This window comes from Papaver somniferum, unplaced genomic scaffold, assembly GCF_003573695.1.
Source record: "Papaver somniferum cultivar HN1 unplaced genomic scaffold, ASM357369v1 unplaced-scaffold_10, whole genome shotgun sequence".
In the NCBI taxonomy this organism is placed as follows: domain Eukaryota; kingdom Viridiplantae; phylum Streptophyta; class Magnoliopsida; order Ranunculales; family Papaveraceae; genus Papaver; species Papaver somniferum.
This window is the reverse complement of record NW_020618825.1, coordinates 8167712-8184587: the sequence shown is the minus strand read 5'-3', so window position 1 is coordinate 8184587 and position 16876 is coordinate 8167712. Positions and strand designations below refer to the sequence as shown.

Sequence of the window (16876 nt, the reverse complement as noted above, 5' to 3'; positions counted from 1 at the left end):
TAGGAATCATATGACAGAATAATGATAAAATTTAGACACATATTGGTTCATGAACAACTTTTGAAGTACAATGAGAGATTTCATGTCACAAAGCGTTCCAGAGATCCACATTTGAAGATCAAGCACTCGGATATACTTTACAACTCATAGACCTCGGTACCACCTCAGAAACAGGCTAATGCACAACTCCTATAATTACATTTATTTTTGTTATGATGAGTGAGATTTTTAAGATTTGCCAAGTGGTATCCAAAGTTGGCTACAATGATGCCTGTAGGTGATATCAGTCGGTGTATGTGTACCAATTCAGATTTACCCCAGGTTCCCTAAAGGGAATAGTGTTACACAACTTTGAGATACCGAATCTTAGGTCCTGGCCTGCAACCATATCGCCTTTCAGTGGAAAAAGAAGACCGTGCAACTTGATAGTAAACATAAAATCCCTCCAGCCTTGATTCAGTTACGTCTGTCGTGTCGTTTAACCCCTGTCACCATTATAATGCCTACTATAATAATGTTGCTGATGTGATTTACTATCGTTGCCTAGCGTATCTCGACCAGAACTTGAACCTCGTGAATATGGACCGTTCTGTGGACGGTAACTTGAACTGGTACGACTGTAGTTACTACCACCTCCTCGGGGACCAGGCATTGCGTTAGCAGCATAAGGAGGTCCACGTCCTTGTGGAGATGGTGGATATGAGCCAGCGTTGTAACCTCCTCCACCACCACCTTGACTTGCTCGATTTGGGTTGAATCTAGAGGGCCCGCCAGAAGGTCCTCGTGATTTACCATAATGATGGCTAGCTCCAGCAGCCACTGGAGGCTGAGAAGTATGTATAGGCTGGTTAGCTCCTGGATGGAGTGGAGGGTACCTAGACTGTTGGTATGGAGGCGCATGTGAGTGCTGAAGCTTTTGCCGTTTTGCTGCTTCCTCTTGTTGCCTCTGCTGCTGGCGTACCTTGAACTCGTGTGACGTTTCATATTTAGGCAAACTGCACCATCAAGTAAAATGAAATTTCAGCATTATCAAAACCGGGATCAGAGCATATACATCTATCTACAGATGAGGATTTTCTTTTCCGCCAAAACCTGTCACCGTATCGCCTTCTATCGGTTTTCGCAAAATTTTGTTAACTGTCAGCTTGAAATATGCAGGAAAGAGAATGTGGTCATGGAATGTTACCTCTTGGGATCACAAGGCAGGGGATGAGTCCAGAAATACTCGGCATTAAGCGCATCTTTGGCTGATATTCTCTGAAAACATGAAGATGGCATTATTATACTTAAATCTAAAAGATACTCGAGCAACAGTTTCTATGATTTAGTATGGAGACAACAAATTAAAATCAAGGGGTAAAGTTCAGTCATGCAAAAGATAAGTAGATATAGTTTCACAGAATCACAAAGATGTATATCCAGAGGAGGAAACACAGGCTAAGGCAGTCCAAGGGTAGTTTCATTGAGGATTACTTCTTTCCGAGAACAAATAGAAGTTAAGAGGGGTAACTTATTCTGGTGGAAATACAGCTTCATAGAATCATATTAAATTATATAACTTCCTCATCACTTATCTCGACACATGTAAGTTTTAAATAAGTACCTGAGATGGGTCGAGAGTCATCATTTTGTCCAATAACTCCACAGCATGGCGACCATGCCTATATAATAAGGACATAAAAAACGATCAATTACAATATTCTTATCGCGCACAAACCAATTATTCAATAAAGTACTCATTAAAATAAATCTATGTGAGTTGGTTACATACTGCCTGAAAGTTTCCCTAAGACATCTCTCCGTTGGCTTCTTTGGCTTGAAATTGTTATACCATGGAAACTTGGAGACACCAGGCCAGTTGACCTCATTGGGAGATCCACAGAGCTTAAAAATCATGTCCAGTTGCATCGTCTGCAGCAAATATTTATATCTAGTTCAAGTTCTAGGAAATCCATTTTCAATTTTTTGGTTGACAAGCATTTTCCAGAAATCTATCATCATATAATAAAATATCTGAAAATCATCATGTAGGTAGAAAAAAATCAACAGATAAAACAGACCACAGAGGTCCACGGAATTTCGGAAAACCATTCATAGCAATCACACGATTAGGCAGCACGAAAAGGAAACAAATACATTAGTAGATACAGATATCCAAACTCGGCAACAGACGTTGGGTGTTAGAATAAAAGATGATATTTATGAACCTATTAGTAGCTTATGATGCACAATTTATGTTTACTTGGCTATGTATTTCTTGATCTATGTTTTGCCATGCACCAATTTAGTAGCTTATTATTGTCTAGGATATTGACTCATATCTATTATTCTTAATGTTGTTTTGTTTTTATAATTCTCGTCACAGTTCTCTTTTTACCAATTCCGGTAAGCTTATTGGTTGACAAATTCGAGAACTGATGTAAAAATCATTCATTTAGAGAGAACACACAAAGACAGGTCCTCTTTCTTAATAACTGTTCATGATATCCAGGCAGGATACTAGCACACTATGTTGTAAGGTACACAACTATAAACCATTTAGTGAAGAAGGAATAGAATGTCACCCTGTCTTTGCCAGGTAAAATTGGTTTTCCTTGCAGAAGCTCCGCGAAAATACATCCCACGGACCACATGTCAATAGCCGGTCCATATTTAGTAGCTCCGAGCAATATTTCTGGGGGTCTGTAAAAAGGAACCAAATATGTAAAAATGCTGCACAGACTAACAAGTAATGTCAACTGGATACCAAACTTTGTAAGACCCAATTTGCAACAGTTATTACCTATACCACAATGTAATCACTTCATTTGTTAGGTTCCCTTGATGGTCGTTGGATAATGATCTTGCAAGGCCAAAATCTGCTAGCTTAAGGTTCCCCTCATTATCTACTAGAAGATTAGCAGCTGCGGGAACAGATAATTTCAATGTCTCAGACCATTGGAAAAAAGAAAAGAAAAGTGAAACTCAATTTATTTAATAAAACAGAAAAGCTTGGCCTAAAATTAACCTTTAATGTCGCGGTGAAGTACTTCATTGAGGTGACAGTAATGAAGTCCTGTCAATAGCTGCTTCATATAGCACTGGGGAAATCAAAGTAACTTGAGTACTCACACAACAATCACTTGCTGAAAAACTGACAATTCTCAATGATAAGTTTCTGATGGTACCTTGATCTGAGGAACTGAAAATCGCACCCCACGTTTAGAAAGCCCAGAAAAGTCATGGTCCATGTATTCAAATACCATATAGATATCACCCTTGTACTTGTTACCAACTGTCGGCCCTATAAAAAAATGCAGGTAATTTCGTATATCAATTAACCTCCAAGAAGTTCAGTGGAGCAACGAAGCTTAGTGGATGATATGCTGAATAGCCTTGGTAATCAGTAACAATTTTGATAACAAAATAATATTCTAAGAAATATATTTGAATCGTAGAATAGTAATGAAGGAAAATTTTCAGCTGAAAACTGTAAATCTACGCACCTGGCTTCCCTTGCTCATCGTTCTTGGGTCCTGGTAGACAGTAAAAGGTTTAGAAACCTTGATAATTAAGTGTGAAAAGAACTAGTGATGAGACTCGTGAGCAAAACGAAAAAGAAACTACGAATTAAAACTGGAAGAACTAAAAAGAAGGCTACCAGTGGAGGTAACAATCTCTTTCAGCTTAATAACATTTTGATGACGCAATTTCTTTAGAATTTTAATTTCTCGCATGGCAGTTATAGGGAACTGCAAACAGTCAAACTTTAATGTTAGACATCCAAAGCTCAGGCGTCCAATAATAATTGGTAAAAAAAAAAAAACGAATGTTACCCCTTCTTTCTCCTTGTCCGTTCGAATCTTCTTAAGGGCAACAATATCCCCTGTTAAGACGTCTCTAGCCTTGTAAACTAGACTGCAAGAGAGTGTGGACAACAGATGAAAAAAAATAAAAAACAATTAACCTCGACAAGGTATAAGTTTGAGCACAAACAGACTTAAACTTGCATTATGCTTGTCATGAGCTGGTTTTCAGAGAAAACAAGAAATTATGATTGCCATTACAATCCACTAACAAGACTTTGTTAAATAAAACCCATTCAGATCAGAAATAAATTTGTATAGCAGTTAATAACACAATGCACCAGAGAATTAGGGTTTTAATAAGGGTTTTATAATAGTTAAAATAGTCACCCATATGTTCCTTCACCAATCTGCTCCAACTTGTCAAAACAATCAACGTTGCGGGATCCAAAAGCAGGGGACGCATAGAGATTGAGCTGCCCAGGGGCGGCTACAGCCATAATAACTCTTTTTCAACAATCCTAGACCCCAATATGATGGATAAACGGTATCTAAAAAGGAAGAACACTGATACTAACAATTATGCAATATGAACTTCAACTTTATTGAAAGAGTTCAACAGCGTTTTGCCCTAACTGTTGCATCTTTCTTCACTGTTTTTTTTTTTTTGTCTTTGAATTCTCTTCTATACAGTATTCTATTTTTTTCCTCCCTCTCTATATGCGCTCTTGCAACCTATTTATAGACTAGGACTTCAACTAGTCCTCCTAGGATTATAAACCTGGTCCCAATAATATTTTGATGGGCCTAAAAACGGATCAGACCGAGTTAGAATAGTGAGTCATCAACTCGCGACTCAGTAAAACCATGATGAAAACCTTGTTTCTTCATTTTGGAAAAATATCTGATTTCACTTGTATTTCAATCACACAATCAATCAATCAACATAAATTCAGAAAGAAAGAAAGAAAAAAATCACCTAATCAGAACCCTAAACCTCACAATGAACCCTAATTTCAGAAATTATAAACCCAAACTTCAAATTGTGTATTAGCAAAAGAATTCAATTGAAACTCACTTGCTAAAACGGAACAGTTCATGCCTGCACTTATCACCTTGTTCCTATCCCACGCCATTCCTCTTGTGAGCATCTGCAAAATTAGATCGGACATAAGATTAAGGAAAGGAATAAAAGAAAATCAAAGGAAGCTGTAAATGATGGATAAATTAACCGACCAAGCGTTTCCGGCAATGGAAAACAACAGCCAAAATAAGTAATATTTGCCGGAACAGATCTAATCAAATCCATGTCTGAATCTTTGCTAAATGATGGGTACTTGAACCCACTGTCTAAAACAAGGTTCTTAGTTTTGTACGGGTTACATGGAGAGGAGACAAACATCTGCGATCACTGATCAGATTTTGAAGAAGATGAAGGTACTGTTAGAGCAAGGGCTATGGGTAGTATCACCCTTTCAAACGAAAGAGTGCACTACCAATTTGAACAAATTAGGCTCTCCTATGAGTAAGTTTCAACCCATTTTTCTCTCAAATCTTTCCACACACTCTTTCAGGTTAACGAGTGGTTGGGAGTTTCATATTAGACGGGAGACTATCCCCGCAAGAAAAAATAACAACAAAAGGGAGACAGTTCCCGTAAGGCTTTTATTTTTTCTTCTTTACGGGGGACAGTCTCCCGTTTATTTTTATTTTTTTTCTTTACGGGTGACTGTCCCCGTTTAATGAGTTTTTAAGATAAAAACGGGAGACTGTCTCCCGTTTGGTATTTGAATTTTGTTCCCCCAACGGCTACATTTCAGCCTATAAAACCAACCCATAAAACTCTTTTCTCTTCATTCCACTTCAACTCCAACTCAATTTCATTCTACTCCATTTTAGTTTTGAAGTTCTCTTCTTCTCTTTATCCATATCTTCTTCATCAACACCGATCCCTTCAACCCAAAAAACTCAAAAAACTCGTAGGAAACAACAAATTAAATTTACTACGGAGGAAGATGTGGCTCTTTGCGAAGCACGTATATCAATAACGGGTGATGGTAGTGTTGGTGTGCATCAAGGAAAAACCAAATATTGGGATCGTATTATTCCATTATTTATCGAGAAAATGAAAGATAACCCAAATGATAGAGACAAAACTAGTTTAGAAAACCGAATATATGCTATAAAGAAAGACATTAAGCTATTTGTCGCAGTTCTTGGAAAATTATTTCGAGGAGGACGAATAAGTGGTTACGGAGCCGAGCACACGGTAAGTATTTTTGTTTCGTACGTATTGCTCGTTATGTTTGTAAAAATGAATACTCATATGATAAGTTTATATTGTAGATGATACGTGGTCGGTGTGACTTCCACAAGCTACATGGGAGACCATTCATCCTTGATGAGTGCTACGAGTTATACAAGAATGAACCTGGTTACGATTACACCAAGTATGTTGAAGTACCCCCGCTACCCCCACCACCCGGTTCAGGAGGTGGGCGAGGCTGAATACCTAATACACTGGTTACTTGGAACGAACATCTCTCACCCACGTACCTATATCCTTGATCATCTTCAATATCCAAGAAAACACATCGTTTCTTTGACAACCTATGCGAATATCTTAGGACATCATTATTAGTATGCTCACTTCCTCACCATGGCTGCCATGTTGTTCCTTGTATTGACCTATTCTCCATTTGCTTACGAGCAATAGTAATTGAATGTCTTCCCATATCCCTTTGAACCTCCGCTAAATTCTCCTTGTTAAACACCTTAATTTTTGGCCACAAATCATCCCAAACCGGTGCATTCCCATCAATACTGGGAAAGAAAGTGTGGAAATAGTAGTAAAACCAATACTACAAAAAAAAGTGGGGAAAATTAATATATAACATTTTTCCGAAAATATCAACATTAAATGGGTTTAAGATATAAAATGAGCCATATGTATATACCTCTAAGATCATCCACATCCCGTTGAAAGTCTTCAATTTGCTACTAGCCTCGCCCAAAGATTTATAAAGACAAGCCAACGTTGGACATCCCCAATCAAACCTATTTATGTTTTCTAAATCCAACTCCTCAAAGTTACATAACCATCCTACCTTTGCGGTGGATACACTATTTGGCATAAGCACTTGACCAATCATCCATAAAATAAAAACCCGAACAATTTCATCGCAATATAGTTCCATAGCCACTCCAATCTTTCCTTTAAATATCTTCAACCAATCACACATATCTACACATTTGATACCACCACTCCTCTTGCTCAAATAGGAGGACACATCAAGATCACGAATTTTGTTTTCCCCATTCTCACCAATTTCTTCTTCACTGTCAATCGGATCCAAATTCTCATGAATATCTTCTTCATCATCACTTTCTTGCTCGGTTGCTTTGGCTTTCCCTTTCCCCTTTTCTAGTGCTTTCTTCTTTTTTGCGGCTTTCTTTTTCTCGGCTTTATCGAAAATAAGTTGAGATAAATTGGGCAAAAGATTTTCAACATACTCCAAGCAAGTTTCTCTATTTTCCTTATCGCACCAATTTACATAATCTAGCTTTACTCCTTTTCCTACTTCTAAACCCGTCAACCAAGAGAAGTCATTGGGTGTGAGCCGTATTTCAAATGTAGGAAAATGAAAAGTATTTGTAGATTTCCAAAACCGCTCAACAATTGCGTGTGTGAGTTGTTGATCATCTTTCGAAACATTTATCTCAAGTAATCGACCCAATCCACATTGGTCTACAAACAACTTACATTTTTCATTTTTATATACAGTTTCATACAAATTATGCATATTGCTCCATCCACCTCTAAATCTAATTGAAGGTTCACCATCTACAATGTCAAGAGTGTTGCATATATGATTTTCTTCACCTATAGAAGACAAAATAGTATAATCCATTGTTCTCTATATGAACCCTAAAACAAGTGTCATTAACCATTTATCAAAATTAAGCTATAAATCAATCAAATTAAAATAATGAAACAAGAGGTAAACAAAATTAATTCGCTCAACATTAAGATTGAGCTAAGAATCATACCTTTAATTCACTCAACACCTTCAAGAATTTAGGAAAAAAAATCAAATTAGGGTAACTTTTAACCAAAACCTAAATAAGATGATGAAATTAATATCAATAAACGATTTTTTTTTGTTAGAATAGGATTTACCTCTACTAGTTAATCAATGGGATACATTTATTTTTGCAAGAAATCGGATTACTTATCGTTTTTGAAGATTATAGTGAAGGAGAAGATGAAAAACCATGAAAATGTTGAAGAATAATGAAAACATCCAGAAGAATTTTCTCCTGATATCGACTTCCTACACAAACAGAGGACCAACCCCCCGTGTGAAACTTTTTTTATTTTAGACGGGGGACTGTCTCCCTCAAGATTTCTTTTTATTTCTTATGGGGACAGTTTCAAAAAAACTATTAAACAGGGGACGGTCCCCGTCTAGTCCTTTTATATTTGCCCACAGTGGATATACTCGTTCATATGGACGAGTGGTCATTCATATGGGCGAGTTAGTCTCCAAATGGAGACTACCCATAGCCTTTGCTCTTAGAAACCATGAAATGATATTTTGGTTTTCATTTCTTCAAATCGTTTGAAGCAACAAAAGGGAAAGAAGAGAGGGATAAGTTAGATTAGAAGTTGGGCCAAGCACCAAGGTTACTGGGCCATTTAACACCAAGCAATCTGACAAAAGAAAAAGGGAAAGATTACGAGAATAAAACAAATACAAATATGAATAAAATAACGATGGGAGGGAAGAATGGTATTTAAGAATTGCCTTGAATAAGATCCGGCTGAATAACAACATTGGAATTGCTAACGTGCAAAAACTTTATAAATTCAAAACTACAATATGCAACTGAACAATTACACCTTTTTATTGTTTGATTAATAATAAAATCAATACAAATTACAGAAACCAAATTTCTCTAGGAGCAGCAGAAACAGCAGATGCATACCAAACTCTCTCAGGACAATTACAGCAGCTAATCCTCCTGCCATTACCAACGGAATTACTGGTATCAGTCGTACTAAATCTTCCAGTATTCCACCATGTTTCACCCTTCCTAGTTACCAGGGGTGGTTGCGGTGGTGATGTTCAACTACAAGCACCATTTTATTATTGTAATTGTTGCTGAACTGGATGACGACTCCAGACAACCCTGAGGCAGCCATAATTATCCAAATACAATAAAACTCTTCTATAAGGATGCACCAGAAAAATTCCTGCTAGCACGAGCTACAGATCTCCATCAAGCAACATTTCTTCAAATGCATTAGATGATGATGTGAGGCATGGCTACTACAGTTCAACTCTCATTCTCGTCCCTGTAATCCCAAACAACATCCATGTCCATGATGATACTGTGCACGAACGAGGAGCGGTATGAACTGATACTATCCAGGCTTTGCTTTGACGTTCTGGATCCCAGATCAGGAATTGATCATTCACGTTCACCTGCAAGTGTGAACACTAGGAAGTAACGCAACCACTTATTTGATTTTAGGGACAAGTTTGTCTATCAAACATCAAGTGTACTTGGTAAGCGATTCATAGATTACAAACCTTCTCCAGGGAATTCAAGTATTCAGCTATTCTTTCTTTGTTAACCATGAAGATGAGCTCCTTCGTTTCAATGTGTACTGAAAATTGACTCAACCTCTGTCGGTTTATTCAGCGTCCCTAGTGCATTATGTTCAGTTGAATTGATAATGCCTTTTTAAACCGTAAAACCCATAGCATGCCCCAACTTCCATAGGACCTCGGGATCACTCAAGTACCTATGAACAAGTAAGAACATCAAACTCAGTTAACGAAAACAGTAAATAAAACAAAAACCAAGTTCCTTGGTAGGATAACAAGTTATTAAGCACTAAAATGCACACAAACCTATAACTTCATACCTCATCATTACATCTGGACCACCGATCTCAATATCTTCTATAACAACTTTTAAATATGGATCTTCCTTGATGCAATCCATTCTTTCTTCAAGTTCCTCACAAGACATAGCAGCAGAAATACCATATGAAGAAGGCCCATGCCGGATTTCACCAATCTCAAGTTCTCCTACTAGTTGCCGTTGCTGCTGCTGCTGTAGTTTTTCTTCTCCTTCTCCTTGAACTAGTTCTTCCACTTCTGTTTCTCCTTCTCCTGCTTCTCTGTCTTCTACTTCTGTATTTTGTTCTTCTCCTTCTCCTTGTACTAGTTCTTCTGCTTCTGCTTCTCCTTCTCCCGCTTCTCTGTCTTCTACTTCTCTTTCCTCCTCCACACCCCCCCTATCTTCTACTTCTACCACATCTCTATCATCTACTTCTCCTTCCTCCTCTCCCACCTCCTTTTCTTCTTGTTGTTGTTGCTGTGCACGTGCAGCAACTGCATCTCTTTCTAATTGTCGTAGCCTTCTTCTCTTGCTATTTAGCTTTTCGTGCAGGACACGACTCTTCGATTTGATCTTTTTAAAACTGAAGATTATAGGGTTAGATTCAGTGTATTATATTATATCTATTCATGCTGGAAGTTCTACAATTGATGTTAAAAACAAAAGAAGTTGGCACCTTGCATAAACAAAGGGAAATGCAAAAATATGGTTCATATGAGAGCTCTATGATCAGCTGATACAATCTCATCTCTTTCTGTATAAGTTGGGTTATACGTCTGATGAATTGCTCCCAACATATATTCGTCCAGCACAATACTGTCGTCTTAAAAAAGTCAATTTGTGTTTAGATGAACAAAAAGTCCAACGCCTACGAATTTGAACCTGTACATGTGAGTTGGCAAAAACAGCAAGCACTATCGATTACATTACCAGATAACAATAGTGAACTCCAATCATCCAACCCATTTGTATATTGACTGAAGTCTATTAAAACATTTTATCTGCTGCACTTGATTCTAATCAAAGTTCTATCCTCTTATTGTCTTTCTCAACAATGAATTCTTCCAAGTAGGTTAGTTTTGTGGCGTTATCATAAAAAATTGACTACCTACGCCCTGTCAGGAAAAAATACAAATACTTAATGCGGATAATTAATTTGTCATTGATATTAATACCAGCCCCGAATGATAATAACCCTAATATGCCCATCATCACTAACACGGTGCTAAAATACCAAAGCAAAACCAACCATCCAGTTTGATCACTAAGCTAACTGAGTGAAAGTAGTGCTTTAGGTAACCAGAGAAAACCAGTTCCATATTTTTGTGTCAACTGTAGCACCTCGTGTCTGTACAGTGAAACTTCGGATTTTTTTCCTGAATATATGCAGTGTCAGATGTTGTCAGTGATTCAAAGCTCGGTGAACTTCGAACTCAATGTAAATACTAATTATCATCCAAACATATTATAGCTAACTCAAATCTCGGCAATTTGTTTGAATCGTGTATGAAAGTCGTAGTATGTTGCTGTTCAAATGTATCCAAAAATACAAAACACGTACCTGTACTCAAAAGACAGCTCTCTCCCATCATCAATGAGGCCATCATATCCAACTTCCTCCATCATAGTACGAGCCGCTCTCTGTGTTACCAGAATGAGTTTCTAGAAACGAACTAGAAAGTGAATAAAGAAGTATATGGCAACATAAAGTTCACATACCACTGAAGGAAAATCAATAAATGCAAATCCACGACAGGTGCTGGATTCCTTTTCCTTTAAAATTCTGACATTACAAATGGGTCCCCATTCTGCCTAATAATAGAAGCAATTGAAATAAGAAGGCACACAGTCAAAACAATAGCCTTTTGTTTTGGAGGATAAACAGAAATCTTTCCTATCATGTATAGGTAAAACAACATATACAAATAAGATGTGAGACAGAATTCAGAGTTGGAAGTTTATAGAGGTTAATTACTAGAATCTGATAAAGATCTTCCTTAGTGGCCTCGCTTGACAAACCCCTCACCCTAACGGTTGAAGATGGAACCTGCAAGTGGAAATGGATGCCCCAATTAGCAGGTAATATAGGGGAAATATACAAAATAACAGTGCAGTGTCTGTTATAGCATACCACTGAAGAATGTTCATGATTTCGTCTGTCATCGCAATTTTCCTTCCACTGGATGTGAACTCGAGGAGGCCTTATTCTCTGACGATCATAATGTCCACGATACAGAGAATGTTCTGGACTTTGATCTCGCTTCCAACTTGAACTTTGTCTATCAGGAACACAAACAAGGGAATCGCACCTCTCCCAACTACCATCTCTTTTTCTGCTTTTGTCACAATCAGAACCGTAGACGGACCGGCCATAATCGGTACCTCTTTCATGCCTATCCTCCCTTCTTCTGGAGATATGATGCCTATAATCATGACCATTATCATAAGGTGCAAAATCAGCATGATTACGACCAGCAAACCTTGTAGGCCTGTCAAACCCAGGATCGTGGGAGCTATCAATGCCACGATAGCTATATGCATGGGTATCCCTGTCATGCATGTGTCGGCGATAAGCCTTCCGAGGGTATGTTGCCCCACTTAACAATTCCATGTCAAACCTTCTATCACTATCAGTACCACCAATCCTGCAAGAAGTGAATCAGGAAGAAAGAATAAGTTATTTAGATATAACAGACCATGTTGCAACCAAAAGATAAGTGAGCAACATAAGCACACTAACCAGAAGTAAACAACAAAATTAATTTGAAATATCATAAGAAAATAACCAGATTACTTTTGATTGTAGGGTAAGTGTTACATAAACAAAGATACTACATGCAAACCAACCATTTTCAGGACATATAGTTCTGAAACCACACTAATACCCGCGCCAATATAAAAGCAACATACACCACTCACCGAAGGTCTGCCTGATGAACCACAGGATGCCCCTCCAGAGCCTGTGCATTAAGAAAATGAGATAAGTTAGCAACTAATAACCATGGTACATGTACACAAAGTCCTGTTGGAAGAACTGGTAGGAAATTGCACTTACACTGATATGGACCCATTCTTCCTGAACTAAATGACGCGTAAAATCCATTATAACCCGTAAGCTTCCGCTGGGCGCTAGGTTCACCTCCGCAAGGGTTCTGACGATCTTTTAAGTGTTTCTTGAAGCAGATACCTTTCGTCTTTCCTGTAGAAGATGCACAAACAGATATCATTTTGCCAATATGAAGCAAGAAACATTCTTATGGCTCGACCACTTTTCTTATTATTATACTTCTTAACCAAATCCTTACGAAGACATCAATCTATCTTCAATTAAGCTCTCAGAAGATATGAATTATATAGACACAGAGGTACCAATAGAACATGATGTTCGTTTTCACTCTAAATTGTGGAAGGCAAGTCTTTTAGGTTCTTAAGATACTTTAACACTTGAACACATTTTTGGTCAAAATTCTAATAACACCACTTCCTTTTAACTTATGAACCCCGGACAGTTAAATAGTATATCGATAATAAGACAGATAAGATTCAACAAATTGAACTTAAAGAAGATGGAAAATTAGACATCACAAATTTTCTTTCTGCAATACAAACCAACGAACATAGTAGCACTTGATTGATAAAGAACCCTACAGTATTATAAAGAAACATCATCCAATTTAAGTAAGTTTTAGCTAGAATTTCATTATATCCGTAAGCAATAGAGTTAGCTATTAACATCTTAGTAAGAAAACACTCAGAAAATATTCAATTCTAGGGTTCTTTGCATTTGAACCTGTTTAGGGTGTTTCGATCTAGTAGATCGGAGATGGAGAAGGGTTCTTACCAGTCCAGAAACTCTAATCGAAAATAGAGCTTCGCTTCCACAAAATTCCAAAATGAACCCTAACACTACAGCGTTTGTCTACATATAATACAGGGTGGGATACAGGAATTTGATGGTGTCTGAGAAAATATGTTTCTATGGAGTAGAGTAGAGAAGGATAAGGGTCCTTGAGATGAATTTTGCAAGTTCAATTCCATGGAGCCCTTTAGAATTGGAAAAAAAAAAATCCAATTTGGGTTTTAGGGTTTTCTGAGGATCAGATAACAGAAATGATGGATGCTACAGTTCCAGATAATCGGCAAGAATTTATCAAATATCTAATTACAATCGAATCAATAGAAGAAGATGAACTAAGATTACTATTAGTGCAATACAGAGAGGAGATGAGTAACATTTGGATTCTATAATGTCAAAAGGAAATACCTATATGATACTGATCATGACGATGACGGAGTGGTCTTCCTTTGGAGAATAGCTCCTGCTTTGCACCACAAGGATTCCAATTTCACCACTGGAGCAAAAAAGAAAGAGGGAAACGAGAGTGAACCCTAGAAATTTGAGGGGTTGAATTTTCACGAATTTTCATTTGAGGAGATTTATGAAGTCAAGAAAACGCCAGTCAAAGTATAACGATTCTGGTCAAATGAGAATAGAGTAAAAATCGTATGTACCCGACTCACTGTATCCTAATGGGTTTAGTGTTTCAGTTTTACTCCTTTTTGTCCAAGTTATAAAAGAATCATTTTTTGGGACCATGATTTTTTATAGGGTACCGTTGTTTTATTCTGGGTAAGATATTAGAAATAAATCTGGATCACCTCTAATCTAAATATTTATATTAATACCAAAATTACCCATTTCAATTAAGTTAGTGTAATGATTAGTTGAATCATAAGGTTAACATTAGAGCTGGCAAACAAGCCGAAACCCGTGGATAAATCCGTACCCGGCCCGTGAAAACCCTAACCCGGCTTGGATGGGTTATAAACGAGCCGGGTTAGGGTAAGAGAAATGGTGGCTTGTTAGTAAACGGGTTAACCCGTGCCCGGCCTGTAAACCCGCAGGTAAACCCGTGTACAGTAAATTTTCACCGTTGGATTATGTAGGACGGGTCCACTTAATCCTATACCTACGTTAAAGAGTTAAAAACACTAAAACCCTAACAGATCATTTCTTCTTCCTCTTTCTTTTCTTTTTTTCTCCCCACCGTCTTCTCCTGCGGCTGCGACACCCTCCTCAGTCCTCAGTCCTCCTCAGTTCTCACAAAACACAAATCAGTCATACATATTTACAGACAGACGCTTCACCGCCGGTCCACCACCACCACCGCCGCTTCACAAAACTCCTTTTCTCTTGATTTTCGATGGAGTTCTGAGTTTGAAACGAAAACAATGATGAATTGAAGCAAGAACAAAAGATGGGGGATTGATTTGAATTGGTTAACGGTGATTGTGTGGATGTTTAGACGGGTACTGGTGATTTTGGAAGAATATGAGATCAGATGTGGATGGATTTGTTAGAGCCTGTTGAAGAATGGGTCTCGAATTGATTCGAAGTTTGGCTGGAAAATCAGATGGGATTAATAGAAACGGATTTGGGGATTTGAGGTTGCTGTCGATGTCAATTTCAGGCAAAAAAGACAGGGGATCTCGAGGCTGAGAAAATGGTGGTTTCTCTTGGTGTTTGAAAGTTGGGTTGAGATGGATACTGAAGTTAGCAGCAAAGATTTTAATTTGAAGGAAATTGATGTTGTCGTGACTGGTTATGGCACTGTTTCAATTGATTTTGTGTTGGTGATTCAAGATGCATGTGAGTGAGATGATGATGCTTTATGTGTGTTAGTGGTGAATGTAGCAGTTGTTGTTGCAGTAGATTAGCAGATGACTTTTGATATTGCTGGTGGTGGTGCTGTGTCTGCACACTGTGTTCCTTTAAATGCAAAATCAGTATCAAATTATTGCTTAGTTTTGCAATTTTGAGTTATTATATTTTGATGTTAAGGTTTCGTCGGTGTGACTGTTGAATCTGTTGGTTGAATTGAATCAAAATATCAAATGAATTAGATGAACGTTAGGTTGCAGGGAAGGAGCTTTAGATGGACTGAATGTGGCCGGAAATAGCCCAAAAATCAGAGGAAACTCCTTTCTGGCAAGTTGACTCAACAGAAACCAGCTAACCCGTGAGCCCACAAGCTTTACCCGTTACGGGTGCGGGTTGGAGAAATGACCACCCGTGAAGAATATCAACCCGCAAGCTTTGGCCCGTGTAAACCCGTAACCCGCGTGTTGGTCACAAGCCAGCCCCGGCCCGCCCGTTTGCCAGCTCTAGTTAACATGATTAATGATTAGTGTAAGATTAAATCAAAAAAGAAAAATTAAACTAAATAACTTAAGAGAAGAAGAAGAATAAGAGTTTAAAAAAAAATGAATCCGAACCTTCAAACTACTGAGTTATACGTCAATGTTAGTTTTTTGTTGCTTGAATTAACCAAAATTTCCTGAAAATGAGAAATTTAATGGATTTTTTGTTGCTTTAATGGAGTTTTTGTTTTTCAGAGAAAAATTCGGTTGGGAAATGTTTTTCGCGACGTAACTGAACTAAGGTTCGGTTGGGAAATGTTTTTTGTGACTTAACCGAACTAAGGTTCGGTTGGGAAATTTTTTTTGCGACGTAACCGAACTAAGGTTCGGTTGCGAAATGTTTTTCGCAACTTAACCGAACTAAGGTTCGGTTGGGAAATGTTATTTGCGACTTAACCGAACTAAGGTTCGGTTGGGAAATGTTATTTGCGACTTAACCGAACTAAGGTTCGATTGGGAAATGTTTTTTGCGAAATAGCCAAATTGTTCTTCATGTTTACCATTTCCATTAGGTTCGGTTAGTTCGACAAAGTTTTTGCATAATTCCTAGCCGAACTTCTCTCTGCAACTTCCATTTTCAACTTATTTTGATGGTTAATATTCATTTTTTCAGCCAAAAACAAAACAAAAGTAATGGGTTTGTGAAAACTTCATTGAATCGACGACAAGGAAGGGGTTTGTCACAATTTTGATTTTGATTTAGTCTTTGTTAATGATTTAGTTAACTAATATATATATATACATAGAGGTGGTTGTTAGGTTAGTTATAAATTAAATTAAAGGGTAGATCAGTCATTTTCACACTTTAGGATACCCCTTATAATGGTAGGGAGGTTGGCCTAATAAAACCATGGTCCCAAAAAATCGTTCTTATAAAACCTGGCTAATTTGAGCCTACTACTAGATGATAAAAAAGGTCATTAGAAATAACTTTCACACCACCCCTTATCCGACAATTATTTAAGTACCTAATTTAC

General features: G+C 37.7%; 2 protein-coding genes across 3 annotated transcripts; both read right to left on the bottom strand.

Moving 5' to 3' along the window:
- On the bottom strand, positions 1-5322 carry LOC113326953 (cyclin-dependent kinase C-2-like). Of its 2 annotated transcripts, XM_026574607.1 has the most exons (13): positions 5022-5322; positions 4864-4936; positions 3816-3897; positions 3641-3731; positions 3486-3515; positions 3168-3283; positions 3008-3080; positions 2783-2903; positions 2565-2682; positions 1772-1911; positions 1604-1661; positions 1187-1257; positions 1-995 (listed from the first exon to the last, which is right to left on the bottom strand). In XM_026574607.1, exons 4-13 carry the CDS (start codon positions 3714-3716, stop codon positions 479-481), a joined length of 1320 nt encoding a protein of 439 aa, XP_026430392.1. In that variant the 5' UTR covers positions 3717-3731; positions 3816-3897; positions 4864-4936; positions 5022-5322; the 3' UTR covers positions 1-478. The 2 variants fall into 2 exon arrangements, with proteins under 2 accessions (XP_026430392.1, XP_026430393.1); XM_026574608.1 differs by lacking the exons at positions 4864-4936; positions 5022-5322 and adding an exon at positions 4176-4285.
- Positions 5323-8589: 3267 nt separating this feature from the next.
- Positions 8590-14098, bottom strand: LOC113326775 (SUPPRESSOR OF ABI3-5-like). The gene is made up of 10 exons (XM_026574428.1): positions 13963-14098; positions 12754-12897; positions 12618-12658; positions 11830-12343; positions 11674-11745; positions 11418-11510; positions 11260-11339; positions 9721-10281; positions 9383-9597; positions 8590-9274 (listed from the first exon to the last, which is right to left on the bottom strand). The coding sequence occupies exons 2-9, from the start codon at positions 12799-12801 to the stop codon at positions 9537-9539; spliced, it is 1470 nt and encodes a 489-aa protein (XP_026430213.1). The 5' UTR covers positions 12802-12897; positions 13963-14098; the 3' UTR covers positions 8590-9274; positions 9383-9536.
- Positions 14099-16876: the final 2778 nt, after the last annotated feature.

What these genes read in the sequence shown, in the direction of transcription:
- LOC113326775 (XM_026574428.1), bottom strand. Translation starts at nt 12,801, where the DNA reads ATGGATTTTACGCGTCATTTAGTTCAGGAAGAATGGGTCCATATCAGT. An exon ending in AAGAATGGGTCCATATCAGT is followed by an intron (nt 12,659 to 12,753) that starts GTAAGTGCAATT and finishes CTTAATGCACAG; the next exon opens with GCTCTGGAGGGGCATCCTGT. An exon ending in GTTCATCAGGCAGACCTTCG is followed by an intron (nt 12,344 to 12,617) that starts GTGAGTGGTGTA and finishes CACTTCTTGCAG; the next exon opens with GATTGGTGGTACTGATAGTG.
- LOC113326953 (XM_026574608.1), bottom strand. Translation starts at nt 4,285, where the DNA reads ATGGCTGTAGCCGCCCCTGGGCAGCTCAATCTCTATGCGTCCCCTGCT. An exon ending in CGATGAGCAAGGGAAGCCAG is followed by an intron (nt 3,284 to 3,485) that starts GTGCGTAGATTT and finishes ATTTTTTTATAG; the next exon opens with GGCCGACAGTTGGTAACAAG. An exon ending in GTGATTACATTGTGGTATAG is followed by an intron (nt 2,683 to 2,782) that starts GTAATAACTGTT and finishes TCCTTTTTACAG; the next exon opens with ACCCCCAGAAATATTGCTCG.